General features: G+C 37.1%; 1 protein-coding gene across 1 annotated transcript; it reads right to left on the bottom strand.

Moving 5' to 3' along the window:
* Positions 1-9,652: 9,652 nt before the first annotated feature.
* Positions 9,653-11,148, bottom strand: LOC107786415 (LOB domain-containing protein 15). Its single transcript, XM_016607882.2, has 3 exons — positions 10,955-11,148; positions 10,532-10,790; positions 9,653-10,253 (listed from the first exon to the last, which is right to left on the bottom strand). The coding sequence occupies exons 1-3, from the start codon at positions 10,966-10,968 to the stop codon at positions 9,849-9,851; spliced, it is 678 nt and encodes a 225-aa protein (XP_016463368.1). The 5' UTR covers positions 10,969-11,148; the 3' UTR covers positions 9,653-9,848.
* Between the last annotated feature and the right edge of the window lie 294 nt (positions 11,149-11,442).

Below are 11,442 nucleotides of genomic sequence, written 5' to 3'. Positions count from 1 at the left end.
AGCCACCTCTACCACCCATAGCTTAGGATGCACCACCTTCACCGTTTCTCCCTTTGGCTAGGAGGTGGGTTGATAGGCGGGGATACGGACGCGAGTACGAGGCTCGACATAATCTCCTCTATTGCAGAGATTTGTTGGATTTGCTGGAGGACGCGCAGGTAATTCTATACTTAAGTTTACTTGGCATGTATTTATATGTGTTGCGTATACTCACAGTTCCTATTTTTACATAATAGTTCATTTGGAGGCCATACAGCGACGAGCTAATAACTAGTTTACCCGATTATTGCTCGACCAGGCCACTTATCTGGAGTTCTTCTGTCCCGTTGATGTGTCTAGATATTGTCGAGCATCATGCCACCGAGCGAGTCCTTCGCCAGTTTGGTCGACCGCAGCTTGTACCTTCACCGCCCGCTTGGCTTATGACACATTACCAGCGGGATGATCGTTCGAGGGTTGACCAGGCATATGAGGCATGGCTAGAGTTGCAGATCGAGACTTGGGACCAGCGACGTGACCTGATTCCGCCACACCCTCCACCCGATCTTATGGATAGTGAGCATGCGTATATGGGCTGGTACCGCAGCATTACCCGACTTTTCATTGGGAATCCCGTTCATCGAGCAGGCGGTCGGTTCGTTCCATACGCCGGGAGGCATAAGGCGCTGGTATGTTATTTGGTATACTTAGTTATAACATTAACATTACAGTTTCACAATTAATATTTTACATGTTGTGTAGGTTATTGGACTACATCTTTTCCAAAGTTAGGACTGCAGATGCAGCAGCATACCGATGAAGGAGCGACTGCTTTGCATGACTATGGCTGGCGGGTTACAGATTTGGCTGCCCGGACATTGCAGCGAGCCCGGGATGATGAGCGCTTAGGACACGAGGCTGATTATATGGCGCAAGAGCAGTACCATCATGGACCGGCAGTCCAGCCTGTACGTGGTCGATGTGGCAGCAGTGTCCCACGAGGCAGGGGTGTCCCACAAGGTAGGGGTATCCCACGAGGTCGTGGGGGTCGGCGAGGAGGTGGTCCCCAACAAGGGGGAGTTGAGGCACCTGTTGAGGATGTTGGAGTTGATCAAGCGGGTGACCACCCTGAGCCACAGTCAGCTCCTACTAATATTCCGTCATTTAGCCTGGGGGTTACTTCAGGGACTTTGCAGGTGACCCCGTTAGCTCCATTGTTGATCGCGGGCACGACCTTTACCTCACATAACTGTGATACGTATTTTCCTGACCCTCCAAAGGCATCGACTGTTGCTGTTATTCGTCGGCTACGAGATGTGGATAGTGGGCGCCGACTGAGTTATGGCTCATCATCGATGGATGCTGAGGATCTTTCACAGGATTTGGTTAGTTTGTATTACTATTATTTATATTTGTGTTTATATCATTGATTAGTCATAAATATCTAAAGACTATTTTTTTTTAAAGCCATCTTCCTCGCATGTCATAGACATACCTGAGACGGATGATAATATTGAGGAGGCCACTGAGACCATGGTAAGACATTTTATTTTTTTAGCTAACACGTACATTACTAATATATATTTCATATACTAAAATATCTCATTATTTTGTAGGTTACTGCTGGATCGACGGCCCCTTCTACCGAGCCTGCCAGCCTTACTGACAATCATGATGCAGTGCATCCTCCAATAAAGAGGCGACGTGATGAGGATGATCCTGATAGTATAGCCGGGCGGGATGGGATGCGCCTCAGGCCAGCGACTGCTTTAAAGCATAAAGGCTGTGGGACACATTGATTTTTTTTGATTTTATGTACATAAGATAATCAGTAAATAATAGCAACTTTATCTATAGTTTAGCATTATATGCGCCTTATGCTATTATTTCTCGATTTATTTGTTATTTTAATACTAAAACTGCGCAAAACAAACATAGAGACTTAACATAATTTAAATTCGATACAACTAATAAAAATACATGACATGGAAAACATAAAGATATAATACCACACTCAACACATACATATGTTTGTTTAGTCCCTACCGCCCATTACCCTCTGCTCCAACCACTTAAATTTCTCTTTTATTTTATTTTTTTCTTCTTCCGCCTCTTTTAGTTTCTCCTGCAGTGCCGCAATTTCTTGTTGCATTTCAGAGATCTGGCGTTGGTAATCAGCGTTCATATTCCAAACATACTGCAAAATTGATTTGTAGTATTCCTGGTTAATGGGTTCATCATACAATTCCTCAAACATACAATGATTTCCGTCATTGCCTCCAAACCTATATAGACACAATTAGTATCTGCGCCCAACATTACCATCGGACCAACATGCCTTCATAATCGCACGTTTGCCACAATAACACCTTGGTTGGTCATTGCGTCCAGACATTTGTTAATGCAAGAAAAATAAAAATTTTATGAAAAGTTTTGCTATTTGTTTTGGTTAAGCGCAGATAATAATAAAATGCACTAGTCATTTATAGGCAAGAAAAAACACATAACGTGGTATGTAACCGCACTATGTTTCGCGTGCTAATGATTCTTTACGGTACAGTAATACTTTTCCAGAAGACAGCTTTTCCAGAATGACAGCTTTATCAGGTTGACAAGACAAAACACATAACGTGGTATGTAACCGCGCTATTCTTCGCGTGCTAATGATTCTTTACGGTACAATAATATTTTTCCAGAAGACAGCTTTTGCAGAACGACAGATTTATCAGGTTGACAAGACAATACACATAACGTGATATATAACCGCGCTATGCTTCGCATGCTAATGATTCTTTACGGTACAATAAGAAAGTTTCTTAAACTGAACCAAGTCATATGTATTTTAAAGACTCTTTGAATAAACATTACAACATCCATTAAAAAAATACCACTACGTGTATTAATGTTAAATATCAAAAAGATTATTTTAAAGGTTTTTTTAAAAAAAATGGGTTTATGTTAGATTGTTGTATTGAAGTATTAATGTTAAATATCAAAAAGATTTAACAGCAATGGAAGCATAATTTTATTTCATACATTCTGCAAGATAAACAAGTACATACACTTATTACAACCACATAACGGAATAAAAACACTACGTCAATCCTTGATTGTGGGGCACATTAGATGAACTTCCACCAGGAGCAGGATTACCACCGACACCCAAACCAGCTGAAGGACATTTACGACAGTCGTATCCTGTTTGCGAGCATATTTTTTTTTAAATGGGTTTATGTATCACCAACATCCATTTGGTTCCGTATACGCGTTCTTTTTTGCACTTGTAGCTTACGCAAATACTCCTTGTTACACACCATTTTAAATGGTTTCGGTGGCCAATAATGCTCAACACCCACTAGCTGCAACTACCCATTATAGGTGTTTAAGTATGCAGCAACACTATATTGCTTATCAACGTACCGGGTTGTCGTGAAACCTGTGTGTTGAAAGTACTTCATGGCATATGAGCACGACATGTGGTAGATGGACCATTTCCTACAAGAACACAATATGTTGGCTTTATTTATGGTGTGTGTATTATTCCCCCGGTTTTGATTGATAGCGGTGCGAACTTCAAAAATATTTCGCTCGTTGGAATACTGTAAAAATGAATGCCAATGTGCTCGCCTCCTGTATTTCTTAAATATTTTTATTGGTATTGGCATAAATTCAACACCCCTCTCCATCAATTCTGATACACCTCTATGCCTTTCAACAAACCTCTCCGCCATCTGTTTGAATGACATCCGCACCATGGCAGTGACAGGCAATCCACGTGCAGACTTCAATAACCTGTTGAAATATTCTGACACATTTATAGTCAGGGTTCCCCATCGCCTGCCACCATCCGCATGCAATGTCCACTTGTCAAGCTCATGTCGCATCAACCAATGATAAGCTCTTTCGTCTTCCTTTCTTATAGATTCCATGCACCTCCTGAATTTGCACTCCTGGTGATCAGTTGCAGCCATCTACATTAAATCATACAAGTCCTTGTTGGGATGTGCCTTCTGAAAATTGGCCTTCAGGTGCCTCACACAGTAACGGTGGTATGCATATGGTTCCTGCCATTCAGGCAAATGTTGTACGGAACTTAAAATACCGCCATGCCGATAAGATATTAGACAAATACCTGAACGTTGTTTGACAACGTGCTCATTCAAGTGGTTCAAAAATAGCGTTCACGTCTCTTGGCTTTCATTGGCACAAATAGCAAAAAGCTAGGGGAAATATTTGTCCAATATTTGTCCATTAGCATCTACTGCAACTGCGATCAACAACTTAATATCATATTTTCCATAGACATGAGTGTCGTCTATGGATATTACCGGCCAGCAATGCACAAAATCATCAATTGCTGGTTTGAAGGCCCAGAACACGTATTTGAATATATATTCTGGTATTTCCGGACTCTGTTCAAGCTTCCATTTAACAATAGTCCCGAGGTTAAAGTATTGCAATGCGTCCATGTACCTGGGTAGAGATGCAAATGACTTATCCCAGTCACCGTAAACAATTTCAAACGCATGTTTGCGCCCGAGAAATGTCTTTCTTTTGGTAATGGTACACCCATATTCCTGGTGGACAGATGTAATACACTATTTGATATTGTACCTTATGGAGGCTTCAATGTTTGGAATCAAGACAAGAGAAATCAAGTCAACATCCAAGTTAAAGTGATTTCCGTTGAATGTGTCCATTTGACAATTGTGGATGCTAATCCCGCATATTTGTTTTCTTCTTCCTCGCACGTAGCATCCAATTACAACCTGTAAACCATCTATGGCAAACGACCTTGTATACATCCGGAGATGACTCCCATACCATCATGTTACGGCACTCTTTTACGTTGTACATTTTTACCTCCCTGATTAGGCGCACCTTATCAGGAAAAAGCATGCCCTTTGACAATACTGTTGGTCTAGATTCATCCCACATTGCTGATCAAATTTTGTCAATATCCCTTGTGAGGGCATCCACATCCGACATACTTGGCAAATGATCAAGGTAGGGAATATGCCTCGAATGAAATGACACGTAGGACTCGTATACTTTTGGTCTAACAGGAGGTGAAGCATGCTCCCTCGTCAAATTAGGTTCGGCATTCTCTTCCTCCTCAACATCACCCACGTCAGGGAAGGGTGTTTCATCTCCAGACTCATCGGCATTGTTGTCATAATCACTATTCTCTTCCTGAATCTGCGCATCTACCAGATCCCGATTAAATACGCTGTCTTCGGGCAATTGAGTAAGGACAGGACCATCAAGTTACTCGTTTTCACTACACAACCAAAGAAATAATGAGTTACTCAAATTGGTTCAAACGATACATATAACTTTATATATTCACTTACAAATCATAATGTGTTGATATCCCATGATGCACATTATCTTTTTTATGCTGACTCCCGGATGGACCATCATGATCCAACACACCAAAACTCGGCATATTCCAACTGACCATTGGTTCATAACTTGTAAAATTTATATCTGGTCGGTACCCCCTGTGGAATATATGAGTGTTAATACAAATATAATACACAAAAATATACATCGTAACACAGTAGGAAAATTAAAATTTACCACTATGCTTGTGGATTATGTATACTAGGGGAGAAATATTTTCTTGCTCCTCATTCGCCCGTGGAGATAAGTTTAGATCCGGCCAAATTCTTTCAGCCAGAACCTGTTCGACTAAAACTGCTCCAAAATAACCACCTGATGATTGAGGGATTTTTCTACTTTGCGCAACCACATTATTGCGCACGTCTTCAGCCTTGACGTACATTTTCAATATTTTTATCACAATAAATTTCCGGTATTCATCCGGAGTCCTCAAAAAATCTCTCAGAGTTTCATCGTCTTCGATGTTAAACTCAGCATAACAAGCAACCCCTTGCGCAGTCACAGAATACAGATATCTTCCGGTTATTTTAAGATTCACCGAACGTTTGCTCACACTTAATTTTTTTACATAACAACGATACCAATGTATCGTACTCCATTGTAAGTGGCAACTTAACATGAAACTGTGGAGATAAACTATAGCTTACTAAGTTATTCACCACCACAACCTCACCCCCCAATATAATGAAACTCTAATTCTTCGCTGTTCATACATTATAACAAAATGCAAAATAACTAAACAAACAAAAATTTCACAATACTTAGAGTAATTCTGAATGAATTTTTACAAAATTCTTAACGTCCTTATATAAGGCAAAAACCATTCCCGGGGGGGGGGGGGGTGAATTATTTGAGGTATAGCATCTTAGCTTAAGACACTATACCCAGTTGAATTATTGTTATACCAGTTAAGCCCAGAAGAATTATTTGTGGGCCCACAATAATACATATAGCGTCTTTTAAAAAACGCTATATATAGCGCCGTTTTAAAAGACGCTATACCTAACTGGCCAAACGGCCGTTAAGATATAACGTCGCTATATATATTTTGGTCACTGTATATTTTTTCCATATATTTTTGTTCTTTGAGTTCAAAAATGCATTATTTTGATTCCGAATTCCAAAAATTAGGTAGAGAAGATGCTCCTCCTGATTTTACGCTTGAAAGATGTATCCCTTCAAAATAGTAACATATCCAGCCGTCCAAATATATATATACACTGAAAACGCAAAGCTCTATTTTTCATTAAAAAACGAAGAGGGCGAATTGGATTCAGTCATTGAAGACCTTACAAAAACGGCGCAAGCTTAGTATCAATTTAAAGATTCCTGAATCAAAAATTATAAAAGTTTCCAGAAAAATTTATAAATCTTGCGTCCAAACAAAATCAATTCTAGAATATTTTCTATATCACGAGGTCAGAAGATTCCATGGCAATGTGACATATGAATATCATGTATATTAGTGTATATCACACAGAGATTTGATGTACATAATTTTATACACTTTTTTGGAATTGAATGCAGTTAGTTTTGACCGACCGACCATTATTGTTATTTTGCCCGTAATGAAATCATCTAGCCCACTCAAACCCAGGAGTCGTTCCTGGGGTTCAAACTTTAAAAGGTTTTGAAATTCAGTAGACGGTGCTGGAGTTTTACGTGTAGAAATTTTTTGAGCTTGAGTATAGTCTGCTTGAGTTTCACTTGAAAATTCTTCGGAATTAAGTAGTCGTTCGTGGAGTTCTTCTGTGATTTAGTAATTAGGTATATGTTTGTCCAAATATTTTTTCATATGAAAGAAATGACTAAATGCTAACAGCTTTTTAAATATTACTTCATCTGTTTCAATTTAGATGAGGTAGTTTGACTCAGCACGGAGTTTAAGAAAAAAGAAGACGACTTTTGAAACTTGTGGGTCTTAAAAATTTAAGGGGTAAAAGTTTTATGGGGCCATAACATTTGTGCGGTTATAAAAGCTTCTCATTAAGGGTAAAATGGATAAAATGAAGAGTTTAAAGTTGAATTATTTCTAAATTTAAAAATGTGTCATTTATTTTGGAACAAACTGAATAAAAAAGTGACTCATCTAATTTGAAACGGGGAAGTGGTTAAATTCTAATTGTAAGGGTTAAAAGTGGCTATTTTTCAAAATATTCCATTTTATATCCCTATTTGATATGGCCGGTAGCTAGGTTCAGGAGATTATCTGAAAATAGAACAGTACTTTATGAATGCGTTAAAGCATCTTAAAAAGATTTCCACAGCTTTTACTGGTCCTCTTTTTTCTCCTTAGCGAAACACCATTTCCTTTCTAAATGTCAACGAATATCAATTAAAAGTACTTTATTAAAGGTCTTTTAACTTTTGATTCATGTAAGATCGATCATCTGGAATATATATATATAATTGCTGGAATCTTCGCAAATAAAAACTAATGAACTTTCAGTACCATTAACCGTTGTGGACTGACTGATTAAATATATAGCAATTTTCTTAGCTGACTTCTGAACAATACAGAAGAAAAGTTCCTTTGTGTGGAACTTTAGTTTTCTCAGAGATCATTTCTTAGACTCAAACCTCAATATATAATCAGGTAACTATTTTCCAATTTCAGCTAATGTTAAACTTAAAACTTGGGATTTCCTCCTTGTTGGTGTCTAAGATCGATACTTTGTGAATACAATTTGACAGACTATTACATGTAAACGAGAAGATGTCTTTGCCTCCTCGAAATTAGCCAAAAAGTTAATAACAATTTAATGTTAAAATTTGAGGGCTGCAACTAATTATCAAGAACTAGAGAACCGAATTCATTGTCCAAATAAAAAGATAGCATCCTCCTTATGGTTTTTGTAACTATTAGGATTTACGAAGTTCGATGTATAGTGTTGATTTAGGGTTTGAGACTTAATGATTACGTTAACACTGAATTACATAAGAGAACATGCTTGACTAGATTTTAGCAAAAGCTTGAGTATATATTAAGTTGGATCATACATGTTAGCCATAAATTGGAGCTTAAACACGTGGGGAGGGAATTAACTTGACGTACTTGACCATTTGTTTTTCTTCTTTTAAAATTATCATGGAATGTTTCAAAGCAGTTTCCCTCTATACAACTTGCCTCACAAGAGTGACTAAAGATGAGACTTTGGGAGAAGTAAAGCTATAAATCAACTAGCATATTATTTTAAGGGAATTTTCAATGAGGAAATGAATGGGAGGTTGTGTAAAGACAAGTAAGATGCCAACATCTGAAGCAACCACGACCTTAGACCAAATTCTATCAATTCTCTGTATTGGTTTTATACACTCCTGAAAGTGACTTAGATGAAAGAGACATCGAATTTCGTCTTTGTATTACATTTGTAATAAGGAGAGTTTTGCAAAGAAACCTCCCCCACCACAATATTTTTCCTCTTTGCGTTTTTCTTTTTTGTCATTTAGGGACGAGAATAAACCCAGAGAATAAAAGAGAATGAAGTTTTCCATAAGTTTGTTTACATTATTATTATTAAAGGGTTCCTTTGCCTTCCTCTTAATGCATATTGAGCTCCACACGCCAAGGAATCCCTAATTTATACAATACAAACTTAGCTGGCAGGACTACTGACCATCTAACACTTCAACTACATATAGGTATTTACTTTAATTTTCACATGCATATTTAACTCTTCTTATCACTCTTACTTTCCTTATAATCCTTTTTTCTTTTTCAAAAATATTTAGTAGCTTTCACTAAACGAAAAACAGTTGACAGGTGCTTCTGGCCTTCGTCTTGCTACTTAATTATTTTCTTAAATCTTCAACGTATATAATTTGTTTCAAATAAGCAAGTTTTAGAATGTAAAAAGAAGCTTAATAGATTCATATGTACTTGTACAGTTCACAAACTTATTTTATTATTATCTTAATATTGCAAATAATCTTCTAAACAAAGAAAAATAAATGAACAGCATTCAATAATAAGGTCGAGTTTCTTTCCTTCTCCATTTTTGTTATTATCTATTTGTACCCAGTCTGGACTCTAACTTTAAGATTTTCTAACAGACACAATAAAATGGAAAATTTCATGGATTTTTATGGTAATTTTCTGCGAATATATATCATGTGATTAATTTCAAGTAGGAGAAAATATGAGCTAGCTTGAACTAAAAAAGGAATATATTATTGGCAAGGACATGAATGTGAGGAAGAAGAGAACAAAAATATAAAAGGTAAAATAAGAGAACGTAGTAAACTTACAATTAATAGCATAAGATAGACGATGAAAATAATCTTTCATTTTCTTTATAATTAGAAAGGAATACAGAGATTTGTAACAGAACATGTGTATCTTATTATAGCATTAAACAATTTATTGCTTATTGTACTCAACTATTGATTCATGATGTAAAATGTGAATAATAATAATAATAATAATAATAAACAAATTGGAAAATTATTAACCAACAAGGAATTTAGCCAAAATAGGAGATATTATTCTCACTGGATATGGTGCTAAATTCAGAGGTTGTAGATGGTTGCGCGTACATGGCATCAGAAGAAGAAGATATCGTTGATGGCAGCGATAACGGTGGTGGCGGCGGCGGTGGTGGTGGCAGCGCGGCGACGACGGAAACAGCTCCAGAAGCAAGCAATGATGAAATATGAGAAGATGGAAGATTAGTGAGAGTGGTGGTGTCCCCAAATTTGTACTTCAATATCTCTGCCCTAACAACATTTAATTCCATTTGTAAAGCTTGAACTTGCTGTTGTAAAGCAGAAATAGCTCCCATGCAACCATACACTGGATCTCTTAACCTTACATTAGCTTCATAAACTAAACTATTAGCTGTATCTGCTCTTTGGTTCTCAGATACCTCCTGCATTAATTAACCAATTTTATATGGAAATGGAATAATGTTGAAGATAGATAAATAAAAGTATATTTATTCTAACAAATTAGACTTCTAAATGAGATATTCATACAATTCAATATATAGTAGTAGACAGAGGTAGTCTAATCAAGTCCCGTCGCAAAGTGTATTCGTTCTAACAGCTTAAACTTGAGTATAATTAAAATAGTCATAGAATTCAAGATTCAAGATTGTTCAAGTAAAGAGAAGAACAAGAGAGGAGAATATTTGATTAAGGTGCTTACCATTAGCATCTTGGAAACATTACTAGCACCAAAAACCTTGTGAACAGAAGCAAACTTTTGGGGTTCATGAGGGGAAAAATAGGGAGAAAATGGACATTCTTGAGCACAGCGACGTCTCAAAAGCTTACAGGCAGCACAAGGTGTTACAGTGTTTAAGGTCGTTGTAGTTCCTGGATTCCCCAACAAATATCTCCTTCCCATTTGCGAGTAGTCATCTGCTTCCCTCTTTATTTTTTTCCCTATCTCCTCATATCTCTCCCTAAAACAATATAAATCTTTGGTTAACATGATTTAGTGATTCACAAATATGATTGAAACATCTTGTAACAAAAGAAAAGCCATTCTTCTAGAAGAAATGAATTTTGTTTTTTTGTTATAAATAAATTAACCAAAAGGTTTGCAGTATAATATGGTTGAATATACCTTTCTCTTGACATTCAGGCATACTATCTGTATACGGTGCTAAAGCTAAAGTAGATTTATGCAGAGAGAGAGAAAAAGGAGAAGAGCAAAGGAAGGAAGTTTTTCGATTGGAGGAAGAAGGAAGAAATATGAGTCTGAGATTTGGGGGTAGGGGAGGGAGTAGAAAAGAGTGCTTAAAAGGCAAGAAATACAATAAAAAGTTGGTCAAGAGTACTTTTTATTATACAAACTGACCAATTGAGACAGTTTAATAATATGAACTAAATGAAGTGGCCGAAACTTCCCTTTTGTTCATGAGTAATTGTGGCCCTCTCTAGCTGCTGTACGAGGATTCAGTTCAAGAATCAAGTATGGGATTTTACTCAATAATGGCAATCGCCACTTCATTAATGAGAAATGAAATTTAGAGTAAGAGTATAGATCGTATATAGAGTAAGATTGTTTCTAGTAAATAAATAAGTATTACATCTCCTTCTATCCCAAATTTC

This window comes from Nicotiana tabacum, chromosome 4 (assembly GCF_000715075.1).
Source record: "Nicotiana tabacum cultivar K326 chromosome 4, ASM71507v2, whole genome shotgun sequence".
NCBI classification, from domain to species: Eukaryota; Viridiplantae; Streptophyta; class Magnoliopsida; order Solanales; family Solanaceae; genus Nicotiana; species Nicotiana tabacum.
Note: the sequence above shows the minus strand (reverse complement) of the source record. Positions and strands in the feature narration are given on the sequence as shown.

Bases quoted from the DNA above. Each gene is read 5' to 3' on its own strand.
- LOC107786415 (XM_016607882.2), bottom strand. The intron at 10,254-10,531 runs GTAAGCACCTTA...TAATTAATGCAG, and splicing joins ATGTTTCCAAGATGCTAATG to GAGGTATCTGAGAACCAAAG.